Source organism: Rattus norvegicus, chromosome 15 (assembly GCF_036323735.1).
Source record: "Rattus norvegicus strain BN/NHsdMcwi chromosome 15, GRCr8, whole genome shotgun sequence".
Taxonomy (NCBI): Eukaryota; Metazoa; Chordata; class Mammalia; order Rodentia; family Muridae; genus Rattus; species Rattus norvegicus.
In genome coordinates this window covers 33013783-33032755 of record NC_086033.1, presented here as the reverse complement: position 1 = coordinate 33032755, position 18973 = coordinate 33013783, and the positions used below count along the sequence as shown (strand labels likewise).

Sequence of the window (18973 nt, the reverse complement as noted above, 5' to 3'; positions counted from 1 at the left end):
AAAATGCAAATCTAGAACGGTGTCAGAAGTTGTCTCACTACTGATTTTGTTGTAATAAAGAGCCAATGGCCAATAGCTCAGGCAGAAAAGTTGAGGGCGGAACTTCAGGGCAGAGGAGTGACACAGAGAAAAGCAGAGACAGGAGAATTGAAAGTAGACACGGAGGAAACAGAAGTGGATTGCAGCAGAGCAGAGAAAGATAGCGAGCTACCCACATGGTGGGTCAGAGGCTAAGTAATGGCTAAGTCAGATGAGCTAGCTGGGAGGCTGCCCAATCAAAACGCCCAAGCTCTCAGCTGTAATAGAAGTCTCCTTGTCATTATTTATAGTACTGGTAGGTCTTAGAAAATCCTGCTGCGGGTTGGGGATTTAGCTCAGTGGTAGAGCGCTTGCCCAGCAAGCCCAAGGCCCTGGGTTCAGTCCCCAGCTCCGGGAAAAAAAAAAAAAAAAGAAAATCCTGCTATACCAGGTGACAACTTTTTGGGATCAGTTCTCTACTATCACTGTGAGTTCTGAAGATCAAACTCAGTTTTCAGGCTCATACAAGCAAGCACTTGAACACACTGGGCCACCTGGCCAGGCCCCATGTCCAATTTAATGCAGTAGTGGAGATGGGACACAGAGCAACAGAGTCTCCAGTCTTTTCTTTTCTCCCCTTTTCTTCTCATTTCATTGTTCTGAAACAGTCTTACTTGATTTCCCTGGCTAGCACGAAATGGGGACAATCCTACCTTTTACCTTTGTCTCCCAAATGCTGGGATTAGCAGGTGTGCACCACCACATCTAACCCAATATGCTCTCACGCTTGAAAGTCTTTTAGTTACTGTTTAGTTCATTTATAATATATTTGTAAGAATTTAAATTTAATTAGAAGAAATAAAGTTGAGTTGAGTGGTGACGCATGCCTTTAATTCCAGCACTCAGGAGGCAGGTGTAGAAAGATCTCCAAGTTCGAGGCTAGCCTGGTCTACAGAGTGAGTTCCAGGACAGCCAGGACTACACAGAGAAACCCTGTCTGAAAAAACCAAGCCAAACCAAACCAAACAATTTTTTTTTTGTTTTTGGTTCTTTTTTTCGGAGCTGGGGACCGAACCCAGGGCCTTGCGCTTCCTAGGTAAGCGCTCTACCATTGAGCTAAATCCCCAGCCCCCAAACCAAACAATTTTTGATGTGGGAGGATTGTCATGGTTTGTATATGTTTGGCGCAGTGGCACTATTAGGAAATATAATCTTGTTGGAGTAGGCATGTCACTGTGGACACAGGCTTTAATACCCTTGTCCTAGCTGCCTGGAAGCCAGTATTCTGCTAGCAGCCTTCAGATGAAGATGTAGAACTCCTGCACCATGCCTTCCTGGATGCTACCATGTTCCCGCCTTGATGATAATGGACTGAACCTTTGAACCCATAAGCCAGTCCCAACTAAATGTTGACCTTGTAAGAGTTGCCTGGTCATGGTGTCTCACATTCACTGCCAGCCGGATCTACCTGGTGAGTTCCAGCCCAGTGATAGTGGCTGCTTTCCAGCCCTAGGCTATAGTGAGGCTGTCTCAAACAAAGACATCAAACTCCAAAACAAAACCAAAACCTCCAACTAAACAAAACACACCAACAAAAAAACCAACGACAAACAATTCTAGAGATCATAAAACCCTAAGAGTTCATTTTTCCCCCTCTAGGACTAAATTTTTTTTTTCTTTTTTTCCAGAGCTGGGGACTGAACCCAGGGCCTTGTACTTGCTAGGTAAGCGCTCTACCACTGAGCTAAATCCCCAACCCCTAGGACTAAATTTCTATTGTAAATAGTACCATATATTTTGTTAACAGAATTGTATGGTAATGTCAGAGAATGGATATTCTGTGAGGCCTTAAGCATCACTCACATTTTTCTCTAAATTTGGAACCCTGAACTACAAGTTCTAGATGAACTGGTATCTTAGGAGTGAAATGATAGACTGAAACTATTCTAGTCATTTGTCTTCCTTCCTCTTTTTTGTTTTGTTTTTCTCCTGACACAGGGTTTCTTTGTATAGCCTGGCTGTCCTGAAACTCACTCTATAAACCAGGCTGGGATTAAACTTACATTCACCTGCTTCTGTCTCCCACCATTGCCTGGCTCTAGTTAGTTTTTTCTTTTTTTCTTTTTTTTTTTAAATTAATTTATTTGTATTTCATGTGCATTAGTGTTTTGCCTGTATTTATGTCTGTGAGGGGGTGTTGGGTCCCCTAGACCTGGAGTTAGAGACAGTTGTGAGCTGCCATGTGGGTGCTGGGAATTGAACCTGGGTCCTTTGGAAGAGCAGCCAGTGCTCTTAACTGCTGAGTCATCTCTCTAGCCCTCAAGTTCACACAGCCTAGAGTCCTCTGAGAGGAAAACCTCAATGGAGAGATCACCTAGATGAGACTGTCCTATGGACATGACTGTGGGGTATTGTCTTGATGACTGACCTAGCAGGAGGGCCCCGCTCACTCTGGGCAGCTCCCTCCCCTGCAAATGATTCTGGGTTCTATAGAAAAGTTAGCTCCAATCTCCAGCCCCGGAAAAAAAAAAAAAAAAAAAAAAAAAAAGAAAAAAAAAAAAGAAAAGTTAGCTCAACGTAAGAGAATGAGCCAATGTTGCTCCTCCATGATTCGTGCCTTGGCTTCCCTCGGCGATGGACTGATACCTGTAGTGTAAACCAAACTCTGTCCTCCTGTAAGGGACTTTGTTTTTAACTTATTTATCTTATTTATCTGTATTTAACTTATTTATCTGTATTTTGCTTCTATGCATGTCTGCACAAAACTTGTGTGCCTGGTGCCCACGGAGACCAGAAGAGGCTGTACATCTCTAAGGACAAGAGTTACAAGCGGTTGTGATTCTGTGTGGGTGCTGAGAATTGAACCCAGATATATTCCCAAAGAGCAGCCTGTACTGACCAGAGAGCTCTGGGCAGAAGTTGATCATCAGAAAATAAAGGGCACTGGGCCAAAGAGCCAAAGGGCAGGCAAGTTGGAAGTGTTTTGTTTTGTCTTGAGACTGGCTCTCATGCAGCCTAGGCTGCCTTCAAAACTGCTCTGTAGCTAAGACCGTGACCTAGGAATTCCTCTGCTTCCGTTTCTTAAGTACTGAGATTATAGGCAAGTGCCACCATACCCGCTTCGATTTGGTGATGGACCTAACATAAGCAGTCTCAGTTCTAGGCAGTTTTCGATTTTTAAACACTCGCGCGTGCACACACACAAACACACACACACACACACACACACACACACAGAGAGAGAGAGAGAGAGAGAGAGAGAGAGAGAGAGAGAGAGAGAGATTAGAGGACAACTTGCAGGAGTTGGTTCTCTCATCATGCAAGCTTTAGAGACTGAACTAAGATCAATAGGTCTAGTGGCCAGTGCCTTCACCTGCTGAGTCATCTCTCCTGCCCTGGACTGTTGTTTTTGGGGGCGGGTGTGGTATGTGCCTGCCATCCTAGCTACTCAGAGAGAAAAGAAACTAGAGGATTAAGTGGGCACAAGCATTGGAGACCAGCCCAGATGACATAGTGAGAGCGAGTCCTCCTCCAAACAAGAAAACAACCCCCCACCCCCGACTCTTGTCTATGACCACCCCTTCAAGTGCATACCCAGTTTACAAATTGCCTTAGACAGTATGACATGCCAGGAAAGCTCTGTTTATTGTTATTGCAGTAAGTGAAAGAAAGATGCTACTTCATCTGAACTTTGGCTTGTTTTTGGGCTTGGGTTCTCCCTCCCTCCCTCCCTCCCTCCCTCTTTTTCTCAGTAGCTAATCTTTTGCTACTTTGTGGGTTCTTTTTGTTACTTGTCCGTCCCCCCCCCCCCCCCAGCTGAGGACCGAACCCAGGGCCTCCCGCTTGCTAGGCAAGTGCTTTACCACTGAGCTAAATCTCCAACCCCTACTTTGTGGGTTCTTATACCTTTCTCCAACCCCTTTCTTCCACCCTTTCAACCCCCTAGTACTAGATAGGAGAGAAAAAAAGAATATCAATGGCTGGAAAGGGGTGACATTATCTTCCTGCTGACTAGGTACTGAGTTCCTTGGGATAAGTTTTATCTTCGCTGCCAGGATATCTAATTTCTCCTTTTTCCTTTTTCTTTTTTTCTTTTGTACATGATCACCTAACAATCTGCAACCAACCTCCTTGAAGAACCATCAACCAAATAACCCAGCAACAAGCCACCGCTCAGGGTCAAGCATTGATATACCTTCAGAAATGTCCCCAGAATTATAAATGCCACAGAATTGCAGAAACTATCACGATTCTTCTAGAGCATGAGGCAAATCACAGGCAGCTGCTGTGGTCAGTCTGAAGCAGCCCCATAGCCCACACCTGGGTTCAAAATGAAAACATATTTCCACAGTATTTCTGTTTTTCAAAGAAACCAAAACTCCAACATTGTCACTGTACGGTTTCTCTGTGTGCCCTGGCTGTCCTGGAATTAATTTTGTAGTCCAGGCTGGCCTTGAACTCCGAGTGCTGGGAGTTTATTAGTTATTTGTGTGTCTGTGTCTGGAAGTGAGTTTCCTCCTCCTATTGTGTGCACTCCAGGCATTGAGCTCAGCTGTCAGCATGGTGGCAGGCATCTTCGCTGGGCAAGAGCCATCTTGCCAGCTGAAGGAGCTTGGGTCTAAGAAGACTGGCTAGAGCATTCAGGTTCTCTGGCTGTGAGTTCTACACTGGAACAGCTCTGGAGCAGAGCACGCCTGTGCTAGAAGAGAAAATGTGCTTATCATCTACTGTCTCCAGATCGACACAGTGCAGTTCCTGGGTTGGAGAGGAAAGCCTGTTACTAGCTTTATGAAGTTATTGTAGAACTTTCTTTTTTTAAAGGCCGAGAAGTAGGCTAGTCTTTTTTTTTCTTTTTTTTTAAATATCTGGATTTGTACCACTTTAAAAAATGATTTATTTATTAATTATATGAGTACACTGAAGCTGTCCGGACACACCAGAAGAGGGCATCAGAACTTATTACAGATGGTTGTAAGCCACCATGTGGTTGCTGGGATTTGAAGTCAGGACCTCTTAACCTCTGAGCCATCTCTCCAGCCCCTGTAGATTTTTTTTTTTTTTTTTTGGAGTCATCAAAGTGTATTTCTCTTATAGAGTAGCATACTCTCTGTTGGAACTTTTATTATTTGGTTTTTCTGAGACAGGCTCTCAAGTAACAATGGTCTAGCCCCACCCCGATTATGTATGTAGCTGAGGATGACCTTCAACTCCTGGTCCTTTGTCCTTAGTTCCAAGTAAGGAGATTACAGTATTTAGTGCTGCAGCCGGTTTAAACCTGCTTCCCTGAAGTGAGAAGACAACAGACCCCAGATAGAAGAAAAGGAAGCCAGTTTCCCACAGACAGTTTATTGGGAGAGCCACAGCCAGTGAAAAGGTGGAAGAAGTCCTGTTTTATCCTCTTTTGTTGAAGCTGCTGGCCACCAGCAAAGACAGGATCCAATGGCAAGTAGGGCCCTGCGGAGCTTCTGAGACCCACACATCAGACCAGTCTCTTCACTTCAAAGGCCAAGTATGAGAGCAGACACAGTTCCTACCCCAGAGGGTGCTGAGGAAACACGTCCCTGCCCACCCTGTCCTCCCTCAAAGATCTCAGAAAGAAAGGCCAGTATACTGGGCCCTGGTTGGTCAATCTAACTCTTGGTGTGAAGACCTGGGCAAAAGGCTAATGGGTCTATTTAGACCTCGTGTCTACACTATGAGCCATATCTAACATCAGAACATGATTAAAACACTCAAGACTCTTGTTGGCAGAAGCTGCACCCCAGATAATGGATGTCCGGCCACATTCTGGCTAGAGATAGAAATCCAAGCAGACTGGGTATGAATGCATGAGGAAACCACTTGGCCCAGTTTGGGGACGGGTAGTCCAGGCTCAGCCTGGGCCCAGACTCTGGGTTTCTGTCTCTCACTACCCAGTGTCAGCAGTTCTTCCACTTACTCCCCAAATGGGGAAAGGAAGGAGGAGGCAGAGAATATGCTGAGAATTCACCCTACACAGAACTGGAGGTCAGATCTACTGAGGTGAGGAAAAGGCCACAGATGGGCAGGGCACCGGAGCAGGGCCACTGGAACAGACTCTGTTCCTGTCAGACTCGGTCATGTCATCCTGGAAGTACTCAGCTTGGCGGTACTGCCACAGGCGTAGGCTCCCATCCCACTGCAGATCAGAAAGTGGCAAGCAGTCAGGGAGATGCCCCTCCCAGGTCCCAGTTCTAGGCACATGGGTGGGTCCTCCCACCCCAACCCCTGTAACCTCACCGAACTGCTGACAATCTTTTCTTCAAAGGGATGCCAACTGACATCACGCACACAGGCCTTGTGATTGGTCAGCTTCTTCACAATGTGGCCGCTTAAGAGGTCATATACTGTGCAGGAAAAGCCAGAGTAGACAGGGCTGCTGGAGGAACTTCCCACTGCCCTTCAGCCCCCACAGCGGCACCACTGACTTGCTTCCCAGGCAGCATCCTACTTGCCCATGGGAGCAAGGGCCACCTCAGAGGATGGTGCTCTACCTGCCTCCTTCTCTTGTGCCTTCTCCTACCTTGGGTTGAAGGTATGGAATGGAATGTGGGATCCCTGGCCTTTAGCTACTGTCTCAAGGACGACTGTGAAGAAAACACACTATAAACCTAGGGCTGGCCTTGAGCTCCTGACCCTCAACACTGGTGAAAGCAGGAGGCAGGAGTTCAAGGCCTGCCCTAGGTTTATAGTTGCAAGACCAGTCTGGGTTACACTGTTCCATTCTCAAACAAAATGAAAAACAGAAATGCACTGGCTTTAAAACTTGTACCAGTGTCAGGCCTGGCTCATGCCTTTAATCCTAGCACTCGGGAATCAGAGGCAGGTGAATCTCTGAGGCCACGCTGGTCTACAGAGTAAGTTCCAGGACAGCCAGGACTACACAGAGAAACCCTGCCTCATAAAAATAAGATAAAATAGACACTTTTATCAAGGCATTGAAGGTACCAACAGTAAATCTCAGCCCGGGGTAGATTCGTGCATGTGTTCATTGTCTGACAAGCACACTTCTGCTCTTCCAACTTTAGTCAGTGTGTGGTTGAGTGGGTGCAACATCTGCCAGTGAATGCATGCGTATGTGGAGACCACGGGTACTCTGACCACTCTCTACTTTATGTTTTTGAGATGAGTCTTCCTTCCTCATTTATTTCTTTTGTTTTACTTTGTTTTATTTTGCATGGCAGGGGACACAGGGTCTCACTATGTAGCCCTGGCTGTCCTGGAACTTACTCTTGCAGACCAGGCTGGCCTCAAACTCCGAGATCTACCTGCATCTGCCTCCCGAGTACTGCAATTAAAGGCATGTGACACCACTGTCTGGCTGAGAAACTGGTAGCTTGCTGACTTGGCTAGACTGGTTGGCCTACAAGTTCTGGGACCCTCCTGCAGCTCCCCCAACCTGGGCAATGGGGATTCATTGTATCACCATGAGTGGGGTCTGGGGACCTGAGCTCAGATCTTCATGCTTGCACAGCAAGTGCTGCCTGACATCTCCTTAGCCCGCTTTAGAGCCTCTGTGACGTTTCCTACTCATGTTGCCTTTTACTCTGAGAGGCAGGGCCTCGCTTTATAGCTGATCTGGCCCAAACTGATGATGTAGTGCAGGCTGGCCTTGAACTCACAGCAACTCTTCACCTCCTAATGTAGAATCACAGGCAAGAGTTCCTATGCCCAGCAACTCAATGCTGCCCTTCTGTCATTTGCTTGTCTCTGTGGCCCTCCCACCTTTCACCTGTGATCCTTTCCCTTGACTGGGTGAAACCAGGATTATGTTTTTGGTAATTTATTTACTAACTAGCATTCTATGTTCCCTTTCTTAATTAAAAGTGCATACAAATACTTCCTAGTTCCTTGTTTAAGCCTTTCCTGCTCCAAGCTAGATGAAATCTCCCTTAGCTGTTATTAAGGTGCTCACTGTAGTTACAGAGGGAATGCCAGAGAAACATGCCTGCCCCTCTTTTTTTTTTTTTTTTTTTTTTGGTTTTTTTTTTTTTTCGGAGCTGGGGACCGAACCCAGGGCCTTGCGCTTCCTAGGTAAGCGCTCTACCACTGAGCTAAATCCCCAGCCCCAGTGCCTGCCCCTCTTAAGGCCTGTTCTCACAACATCCTTACCAACCACTTTGCCAGTAGAACAGCCGCTGTAGATGAACTGCTGGCCCGTGCTGTGGGCTGGGGAGAATCGGCATCGGATCAGAGTGTGAAGCACTCCATGGCCTCTGTAGGTCATCAAGGAGCTGTCACCTGGGAGCTTCAACTTCTTCCAGGCTGGGTAAGGATAATACATGGGTGTTGGAGGTGAGCCTTAGCTGAGCGAGTGAGTGAACTGTCCTGTGCCACCAGCTCTTCATGAAGATCAACACTCAAAGACAACAGGCTACCCAGCTGTAAACAGCTGACTTTCCCCATGTGAGAAAAGTCACCAATACGGCCCTGCTGAGTTGACAATGTCGATACTAAAATACTCTTGTGTTGGTGGGTTTTATGTCCCCCAAGCCTTGGAATCCCTCTCCTTCATGCTTTAACCAATAAAAGGTCTAAAGGAAAAGACTGAGGGGAGGGCTCTGGGACTCCCCGGCAACAGACAACCATCCAGGTCATCCTAGTGGTCATGTACTTTAGCCACAGCCAACTTTTGCCTCCCAGGCCTTAGCTTCATCCTGACTCTTACCTTTCTTGGGCACCTGCTGCCAGCGATAGTCCCAGTTCTGCTGTGTGGCAGCCAGTCGTGACGCTTCCATGCCTTCTCGGCTGGAAAAGCGTCTGATATCCCAGAGCTTAATGGTCTGATCTTTGGAGTTGGAGATGAGATACCGGGCATCACCCTAGGAATGCAAGAATGGACAGATGCACGAGAACCTGTCAAGCCTTGGGCTGCCAGCGCAGTGCCTCTGCTCATCCAGATGAGCGCACCTTTGATGTCCTGCTTCAGATCTCCTCATCTCCAGGGTTTTGTCCAGAGAATAAGGCTGGAACCTCTGTCCATCCCCCACACAAGCTAGGAAACCCCATCTGCCTGCCTTCTGTCAACCCTGCCTGCTCAGAGAAACTCCCCTGCCCACTTGGAGAAACTCTGGGCTAACATGTCGTAATTCCTAGTCTTTGTGTTTCCAGAAGCCTACCCAAGAGTGCCTGATCAGGGACTCAGGTTTGACCACGCATAGACACAATCCTAGCTTCTGGCTGGAACATCATCACTGTTCGCCTAAGCTCCATAACCCTCCTTAAGTTAGCCTGGATGTGTGCCTTCACTGACCTCCACCTGTGTGATTGATGAACCCACCCGAGAGCTGCCTCCTAATAAACCTGCCTTTATCTACTTTTTTTTTTTTTTTTGTTCTTTTTTTCGGAGCTGGGGACCGAACCCAGGGCCTTGCGCTTCCTAGGTAAGCGCTCTACCACTGAGCTAAATCCCCAGCCCCATCTACTTTTAATCTGGTCTAATCTGGCCTATATCTGTGTCACCGAGGGAGAGAAAATGCCTATCACAGAGTACCAGCTGTGTTCCTCATTCTAACTTGGACTAAATGGTTTTCTACTTTCTTTAGTAATTTATTTATGTGTATGGGTGTTTTGCCTGCATTTGATCTCCTGGAACTGGAGTTACAGATGGTTGTGAGCTGCTGTATGTGCTGGGAACTGAATCTGAGTCCTGTGGAAGAACAGCTCTTCACCACTGAGCCATCTCCCCAGCCCCATCTTGTAAGTCCTGCCTTGGTCTTTGTAGACTGACCTCCTAAGAGGTGCACAGAAGACATGCGTGTTTCTTGGCTTAAACACTTCTCCTAAACTCCAGTTCCTGCATACTCTAAAGAGGAGCTTTTGGATTTCCAAACCAGTCCCTGTCACACCCTCCTGGGCAATCAGAACCTTAAGAGCATAGCTATGCAGCCTTGTCTCTCTGCCTACCTTGCTGTCAATGAAGGTGATGCCATCCTGGTGGCCAGCCAGTGCCCCCACAGGCTTGGGGTCATCCTCCCGCATGGTGCGTCGGTCCCACACTTTGCAGATGGCATCGTCTCCCCCAGAGAACAGGATCTGGGAGCTTATGTCAGCAAAGGCCACTGCATTCACATCATCCTCATGAGACTCAATCTAGAGGAACAGGAAGCTAAGGGTTTTAGGGTTTCTCGAGTCTTGAAATAGGTCAAAGACCAGAAGGAGGATGTTTTTGTTTCACAAACAATACCTGAAGAGTACGCCGGTTTTGTTCACGGTCAAAGACATAAAGGCAGCCATCATTGGCTCTGTAAGACATGAGATAAGAGGGTTGTAGAGCCAAGACTATTTCTCTGTGTTCTCAGGAGATTCCTGCGGAGGAACTCAACTAGGGAGTGAGCTCTTGTGTTCTTTCACATATGGACAGAGCAGCAGCTTAGCTTTCAAGGAGGCCTGAGACCTTCGACCTCATGCAGGGAACTGGTGAGCAAGAGTGAAGCAACTCGTAAACCTTGACCTTGGAGAAGGCAAGTTGTTTTCCACAGCTGGTAGTGCCGTCTCTGTTAACAGCAGAGACTACCTCTGGCAGAATTCTTACCTCCCCAATCAAGGTAGACATTTCCCACAATGCTCACCCTCCTAGTACTTCTCGTCCATCTGAGGAGACAGCAATGGAAAAGACAGCAAAGCGACGTTCATCTGGCCTACGGAAGCAAAGGAGGAGCTAGGCTAAGTGGATGTCCTTTTGCTTTTTGTCAACCTAGCAAGCATGTGACAAAGATTATAAAGAAGGGGACGCAGAAGACCCACCAACCCATGCTAGCATGCAGATCACCTCTGAGAACCCGGAAGTAAGCCTGTAAACTAGAGCTCACAGGATGGGTAGTGCTCTCAGGAAGCCACACAGAGAAATTGCAAGCGGTGTACTTGTTCATCTGGGTGGGAGCTCAGCTCAAGAGGCACTCCTGGAAAGCCTTCTTGGAGAAGTCTCTGATAAGTGTGACAAGAAAAAGCCAATACCTTAAATCCAGGGCAGTGTGTGTGTCTCCTTCCCCATAGATGCTGCAGATATGAACTGAGAGAAGAGAAACAAGGGTTCTTCAGGATTGAGGGAGAGAGAATGGAAGTAAAACCAAGAAGGGATAAAGCGAATGGCAGAGATGTCAGAGAAATCTGGAGCGATTCTCTGAGGACACAGCATGGTATCTCATCTTAGAAGAGAACACATGATGGCCTCAGGTCCCAAGCTGGAGACACGGCAGAGGTGGGGCCCACACTCACTGTAGTCAGACCAGCTGGAGTACAGGAAGTGGTTTCCATCAGGAGTGAAGGCCACATCCAGGACACTCCAGCCTACATCCCGGGCCTTGATGCTTTTAAACTTGTGGAAGCGGCCATACCGACAGTCGTACAGTCGGATTGTTTGATCTGCAGAGAGGAATCAGGCAAAAGTATGGACTCTCTTCCTTGTAGTCTTCTCATTTGCTTGATGTATCTGACTTCTCTCTCGATGCACCATCTCGAGGCTAAGCATCTCTAAGCCAGGTTTTGAGTTCCCTGGGTCTGAGGCTTTCTAGTCTAGTTGGAAATATTTTGTTTTAGGTTAAGGCAGTTAATAAGACTAGGATCTAGTACCTTGGCAAGCGGACATGAAGATTTGACCATCTTTGCTGTAGATGCCACAGAAAGCCTTCTGAGAGTAGGTATCAGTGAAGCTTAGATCATTGGGCAAGAAGCTAGAGAAGGGGAGAGAGAAGGAGAGGGGACCTCTGAGTGAGAAGGACTCAGCAGAACGGAATGCAGCATATCCCTTTGGCCTTGGATATAATCCCCTTGTCTGTCCTGTCAGTCTTCATACTTCTCTATTTCGTTTACTTTCACATCTTCAGCCCCTTTCAAACTAGTCTTAATATTTCTGAGAAACCTTTAACTTACACCCTTCCAAGTATAGAAGATAAGGTCTAGCTGGCCCCTAGGGTCTCTCCACAAAACCCCATACTCACTGAGACATCACTCGAGACTGTTCTCCAAGGGAGAAGCTTCCCCGGTGGCAGAGGCCCCGTTCTCTCTAAATGGAAGGGATTGGGGAATATTGCTAGCAGAACTGGAGGGCCACTGTAATCACACCCAGTCCCCTCCTCCAAGGGTATTTCTCTTGCTACAAAAAGCAAACAGCCCAGAGCACCAGGATGCAGGCTGCTAACACACTCGAGCCCCCACACGTGAGGTTTCCTTGGAGGTTTACATCCTTTTTTCAGGAGGTAGCAGAACTTCTGGCCTCAACAGGTCTGCTGCCAGGCTGACGAGAGGCAGAAAGGCCTACCTGGTGTAGCATTCGAGGGAAGCTATGCTCCTGAGCAGTCCTCCCGAGTCCTAGCCGCCCCGTGGCCAATTCCACCCGAGTTTTGATCTCATTGTACTCCAGCTCCCGGGTGTCAGGGGTTGCATCCACTGTGAGTACCAAAAAAGAAGTTTCGTTCCAGGACTTACAGCCCAGACATGAGCTAGCAAAATTGTGCCCACTCCATGTGGTTGGCTACAAGGATTCCCTCGTCCCCTGAATTCTCTTTTCATTTAACATACTAAGCTTCAGAAGACTGATTCACTTTAAAGGTAAAAAAGTCTAGTGAACATCTTCCAACATTAAGATCAGATTGTCAGTTATGCATGGCTTTCATCCCAGCACCTGGGAGGCAGAGGAAGGCAGATCTGGATTAAACTGAGAATTCTAGAACAGCCAGGGATACAGAGAGACCCAGTCTTAGAAACAAAACACAAGGGACTGGAAAGTGGTTAAGAGCACTGACTGCTCTTCCAGAGGTCCTGAGTTCAATTCCCAGCAACCACATGGTGGCTCACAACCATCTGTAAAGAGATCTGATGCCCTCTTCTGGTGTGTCTGGGAAAGCTACAGTGTATTCAATATACATAAAATAAATAATCAAAAAAAAAAAAAAAGAAAGAAAAACAAAGAAAACACAAACCCAAAAAACATTAGATGGCCTCTCCTCTTACCAGGTGGGTTGTATCGATCTCCAAGGCGACCGTCCCAGGCACTGTCATGCTCTTCCTCTGAGTCTGAGAGGGCCTGGATGAGTTGTAAATTTGCTGCACCTCCACCTTGCACCAACCTCACTTGGCCTCTGTGGAGAGATCCCCATTATAAAGGAGGGGATCCCTTCTCCCATCTAACCAATGGCTATCTGGCTGGAGTCAATGGCTGTCTAGCTCCTAGTACATTTGGTTCTCATTTTGAAGTTGGATTTTAAGTTTCCAGAAGTCATAGTAGGGCCAGGCAGTAGTGGAGCATGCCTTTAATCCCAGCATTTGGGAGGCAGAGGCAGGTGGATCTCTGTGAGTTCGAGGCAAGCCTGGTCTACAGAGTGAGGTCCAGAGCAGGCAGGGCTACAGAGAAGCTCTGCCTCAAAAATAAACAAAACAAAGCAAACACACAAAAAGACACAGTAGGGAACTAGTTTGAACTCTTGAGTAAGAGCACAGAGTTCTAACAGGCTACAAAGACTGACCTACTAACTGATTTGTCTCAGGGCTAAGGACTGAACCCAGGGGCTCAGTGCATACTGGATAAACTTCTACCACAAAGCTATACCCCAAGTTCAAGAGCTAAGAATCAGGAAAGCACTTCCATCTCTATTCCTTAGTATCCTTTCCTGTCATGATAAAATACCCCAACAAAAGCACCTTCAGTGAGAGAGGCTTATTTTGGCTCATGGCTCAAGGGCAGAGTCTATCATGGTGGGGCAGTCAAAGCAGCAGGGACAGGAACAGCTGGCTACAGAGTATTCACAACCAGGGAAGAGGACAGGATGAATGGTTGTGTTTAGCTACCTTTCTCCTTTTTATACAGTCTAGGACCCACACCCAAGCACTGGTGCCACTCATGTTCAGTGTGGGTCTTCCTAATCAACGAACCCAATCGCTATAATTCCTTCCAGACCTGCCCAGAGAGGCTAAAGAATCCATCCCTCCTAGGTGTGCTGTCCCCTAGGTGACTCCAGACCCTGTCAAGCTGACAATGACAACTCTCACAGCCGTTGCTGTAGGAATGCAGCACAGAACACAATGTCCAAGGGATACTAGGTTTATCTTTTCCCAAGGAACCACAGGCAGGCAAACAAAGCCAAATATTCAAGTCGTTCTTAGTTCCTGGTGGTCACCCCCTTCAGGGCATTCTTTTCTTAAGAGCAGGGCTAGTAAGGTCGATGTAAACTTGTTTTTCAAGTAAATCCACATGGCTTCATCTCACATAGCAAGTGATTTAACACCCCCTTCCCAACTCTTCTCACATCTCTCCTTTCCTCCATAATCCCTCTTCCATTTCTTGTTTTATTTTCTTGGAAAACAGATTAAATTTGTGTTGTCACAGCCAAAAAGACTCCCCCTGAGAGGTCCCTCAAGCCGTGCCCTAGGTAAGAACCATTTTGGGTATGGAGCTGCATAGAGAGTATGGACATCCAGCAGGGAAAGGTGGTCCTGTTCAAACACAAACGTTGTCCTGGGACAGTACCATTCCCTATCCTCTGCACTTTTCCTGCCTGAAGTTGAGGTCAAGATATTGGGATGACACTTAGTGTCACAGCAGAGGGTAAGTTACCTGCGGAGGAGATAGGCCAGTACCTGGGCCAGATCCACATCTTCATCCTCTTCTTCTTCTTCCTCACTACGACGCAGGCCAGCCCCTCTTCGGGACAAGCCCTCGGAGGGTTCTAAGGACCCGGATCCTGCGCTGCTGCTGTTCCGTGATCCCATGTTCTGGTTACAGCATCCTTATATCCTGTGCAGGGACTTCTCCTGTCTCCAAATTGGGTTTGGTGAAAGCAAATCCTGCTCTAGAAATATCAGGGTTTCCAGAAACGGGGCAGAAGCTATCTTTAGAGGGGTGACCCCTCTAGGAGACTGAGATTTCCTTCTCTTTAGCTATGACAGCTCCCAAGGTTTCGGGAACATAAACCTTCCTCAATCCTGTGAAGCAAAGAAAGCCACATGAAACCTAGGGTGCAACCCTACCGTACTAATGAGAGTCCATGAAGAGGAATTTCTCATTTTCCTAGCCAAACTCACCTATCAAAGTCCCCGGCCCAGGGTGGCCGAATCCCAGATAACCTCTCCGACTGACCAATCAAAACCCCTTGCGGAAGAACGCACTTCACTAGCTTATCTCACACAACCAACCAGAAGCGTTAGAACTCAGACCCCCGACGCCCCCTTCTGCTGACCAATCAGAGCAATTTCTTGAGAGCCGGCAGCAGCAACAGCCAATGAGGTTAGAAGTCAGCCTAACACCCCCTCCAGTTTAGCTTCACACCCACGTGGTGCGCCGGGGGTGTGTACAACAGGGGGAGGGAAAGTGGAGAAGCACCTCCCCCGGCGTCTGGCGGTTACCGCCCCACGCGAGGTCACTCACCAGCCAGGAGCCGTCGCAGGACCCGCAGGGGCGAGGCCCTGTTTACACTGCCTACCGCTGCCGCGCCGGCTAACAGCTCCTAAGTCGCGAGCCTCGTCCGTCACGCCTCTGACTGCCAGGCCTGATGACGTCACTCGACGCTCCTCGATGTTCCGCCCCCTTGGTCCGCTGATTGGACAGCTGAGACCGGTGATTGATGGGTGGGCTGGAGAAATTTCTTAACCCAAGGGGGGGCGTTAAGTCGTAGCGGACTGGAATTGGCTGCGGCCTGCATTAGAGATAGCGGAGCTAGACGTAAAGTCTGCGAGGTGGTCCCTTAAGGTCGCTTGGCCTCGAGTGTTTTTTTTTTACTGCATGCCCAGCCGCTCCTATTCCCTCAGCTCCCAGCAACCCCAGTTCAACCGTTTTTCCCTGGCTGTAGGGCCAGCGGCCTGTCGAAAGCAGTCCTCACTGGTGGAACCCAGGCCTTTCCATCCTGCTGTGTACCGGCTTACCCGCGGCGGTCTTGTTAGACGACCCCTGGCTTCCTTTCCTGGTCTTTGCAGACGCTCCCTAAATGTCGCGGCCCTCCACGGAGTCTTTCCGGTTGCGTAGTGCGCACGCGCTCCCTGGGTCTGGGCTTTGCCGACCTTCCCTAGGCTTCAATCGCGCGCCGCCTCCTGCGGGTTTATGAATAACTTGGGTGAGTCCAAGGCCGAGCCCTACCTTGTCTGGGATGGTTTCCCAGGCCAGGGAGCGTAGAGGCTGGTGACGTTGGCCTTGGCCCAGAGCAGGGCCACCGTGAGGACACCTCAGCACCCTGGACCAGCTTGTGACAGGTCCTGTAAGGTTTCCCCTGGTCTCTAGGCCGGAGACCCCAACATTTTCTCCCGGTCCACACTGACGATGGTTAAACTGCCCATTGGTTGTAAAATTCTTAACTGTAAACAAGCGCCCAGCATTTTGTTATTTGGCTGGTCTCCATTAATTATGTGGACAGGTATTTCTAACATACACCGAGCTTTCAGGATTCCTATTTATCTGGGTTATCTGGTCTGGAAAGTCTGTAATAATTTTAGAAAGTATTTTACCTTCCTTACTACTCCTCAAATTCTTATATGTTCTGTAGATATTTTTTAACTGATTACTTGAGGTTTATTTTCACAGTCGCCATTTTTCCACACTTGAGACTTTTTCCATTTGTTGATCTGCTCACGTATCCTCTTAAAAGTATTTCGTTCTTAAGAGCTGACCAGTGATTTTTTTCCGTTTTTTTTTTTTAATATATATTACTTCAAATACAGACTTCCCAACCTGATTACTAACTTCATTTAAAAATTTTATCTAGGGCTGGAGAGATGGCTCAGTGATTAAGAGCACTGATTGCTCTTGCCAAGGTCCTCTGAGTTCAATTTCTAGCAACCACATGGTGGCTCACAACCATCTGTAATGGGATCTGATGCCCTCTTCTGTTGTGTCTGAAGAAAGCCACAGTGTACTCACGTGCATACAGTAAATAAATAAAATCTTTTAAAAATTATTAAAATTTTTGTCTTCCAATCAAATGTGCCTATAAGTGTCTTATTTCTACTCTTGCACCTTTTCACAATGTCTTATCTGAGAGATGCTTTATCTTTCTAACCGGTCCTAGCCAGTCCTCATAGCCCTGAACTGTGACCTAGTGATACTTCTATCAATAATCAAACTTGCCCACGCACGCACGCACACACACAACAGCAGCAGCAGCAACAACAACAACAAAACCAATGTTGTTGCACTTCTTCGTAAAATATAAAAATAATCAAATTTGAGCCAGTGAGATGGTTCAGCAGGTAAGGGTGTTTGCTAGATAAAGGTGCTTACTACTAAGTCTTATGACTTAGGAGAGAATGGACTCCTATGAGTTGTCCTCAGAACTCACACGTGTACCTCCCTACTCATCTACACCCACCCAAATAAAAAAAATTAAATTTTTTTAAAAATTAAAATTTTTAAAATTTAAAAAATCCAATCTTTATGCAAGTAAATAACAAAATGGACAATAACAAAGGTATAACATGAACAAAACATTATGATTAGGTACAGAAAAAAGGTCTGTGTTTGTGTGGTCAAGTGTGTTCTGGTGCTTGTGAACATATGTATCAATTGGTGTAGAGGCCTGAAGTGGATGGCTGGTGTCTTCCTCAAAAATTTCCAAATTATTTAGAGTATCTTTTATCTACTTTTTAAGAATTTTATAGATATATACAGTATATCTTGGTCACAGCCACTCCAACTGCTCCCCCTCCCTCCCTCTCATACTCCCTCTTCAAGCCCCTCCTACTTTCATGTCTTCTTTAAAAACATTTTTACCAACTTAGTTTTTGAGACGAGGCCTCTCACTTAATTTGGAGCTAGCCAATTGGCCATACTGGCTAGCCAGCAAAGGAATTCTTCTGTCAGCTTCTTAGCCCTGGCATTCCAGTCACATGACATGGGCAGTGCTGGACTTTTCAGATTGGGTACCGGGGACCAGAATTCAGGTGCTCCTGCTTGTACTTTATTACTGAACCACCTTCCCAGCCTGTCCCTCCTGTTTTGATAACAGAGTTGCAGTTTGACTATGTTTAAGATTTGTAAGTGCTAAGAAGAGGAGAAATATCAATAAATTAATAATATGTATATAAAACACAGGGAGGGGGGCTGGAGAGATGGCTCAGTGGTTAAGAGCACTGACTGCTCTTCCAGAGGTCCTGAGTTCAAATCACATGGTAGCTCACAACCATCTGTTATGAGATCTAATGCCCTCTTCTGGTGTGCCTGAAGACAGCTACAGTGTACTTATATATATAATAGATAGATAGATCTTTAAAAAAAAATCACAGGGAGGAAGTGGAAACACCCCTACGTATATTCTTGGCGTTTTCAATGCTTGGTGAATTTGTAAAGTGCTTTGAATTTGAGCAACTTTTGCCGTCCCCAGTTACACTAAGACACTTTAACCACAGAGAGTTTTCTCTTCTTTCAGAACCCATTTTCAGACCAGGTTGGCTAATTATTAAGTAAATGTCAGTTGGTTGACTTCCTGTTCAGGTTTGCCTGTTGTTTTGTCCTCGAGCAGCTCCACTAGAGGGCAACCTGATCTTTGGGGGAGAGGATGGCAAGTTTTCCTTCTCTCTCATTGCAACTCAGGAGCCTGGGGATTGTAGGAGCTCAGTCTTCTGAAGTGACTGATGCCCACACCAGTGTTTACAAACTATAAGAAAGAAGGGGAGAAGTGTGCTAATTTATCTAGGGACTTTAAAATCTGTTTATTAGAAAACAATTGGGGGTTGGGGATTCAGCTCAGTGGTAGAGCGCTTGCCTAGCAAGCGCAAGGCCCTGGGTTCAGTCCCCAGCTCCTAAAAAAAGAAAAGAAAAGAAAAACAATTGGATAGTGATGAAATATTCTAATACTCTCATGTCTTTTTTGAGACAGAATCTCATGTAGCCTAGGCTGATCTGGAATCCACTACATAGCTGAGAATAACTCAGAACTCCACACCTCTCATGTGTGAATGCTGAGAAATACAAGCTATGTACCAGCACACTCAGTTTCATATAGAACTTAGATCGAAA

General features: G+C 46.9%; 1 protein-coding gene and 1 long non-coding RNA gene across 11 annotated transcripts; one reads left to right on the top strand and one right to left on the bottom strand.

The window, feature by feature from the left end:
* The first annotated feature begins 410 nt into the window (after positions 1 to 410).
* LOC102552219 (uncharacterized) lies at positions 411 to 2990 on the top strand. The gene is made up of 3 exons (XR_596126.4): positions 411 to 1489; positions 1707 to 1742; positions 2813 to 2990. It is a non-coding gene; the product is annotated as an uncharacterized LOC102552219 (long non-coding RNA).
* Positions 2991 to 5348: 2358 nt separating this feature from the next.
* Dcaf11 (DDB1 and CUL4 associated factor 11) lies at positions 5349 to 17386 on the bottom strand. 10 transcript variants are annotated; one of them, NR_073087.1, is made up of 16 exons: positions 15892 to 15994; positions 15398 to 15665; positions 14611 to 14955; positions 12988 to 13115; positions 12296 to 12423; positions 11976 to 12040; positions 11608 to 11708; positions 11254 to 11400; positions 10993 to 11047; positions 10608 to 10676; positions 10223 to 10280; positions 9943 to 10128; positions 8705 to 8858; positions 8149 to 8301; positions 6277 to 6383; positions 5349 to 6175 (listed from the first exon to the last, which is right to left on the bottom strand). NR_073087.1 is itself a non-coding variant. In XM_017599685.3 (16 exons), the coding sequence occupies exons 3-16, from the start codon at positions 14740 to 14742 to the stop codon at positions 6032 to 6034; spliced, it is 1650 nt and encodes a 549-aa protein (XP_017455174.1). In that variant the 5' UTR covers positions 14743 to 14955; positions 15055 to 15665; positions 15892 to 17386; the 3' UTR covers positions 5349 to 6031. The 10 variants fall into 10 exon arrangements, 8 of the variants coding, with proteins under 8 accessions (XP_017455174.1, XP_063130323.1, XP_006252033.1 ...); NR_073088.1 differs by lacking the exon at positions 10993 to 11047 and adding an exon at positions 10848 to 10962 and having other exon boundaries at positions 14588 to 14788; XM_017599685.3 differs by having other exon boundaries at positions 14588 to 14955; positions 15055 to 15665; positions 15892 to 17386.
* Between the last annotated feature and the right edge of the window lie 1587 nt (positions 17387 to 18973).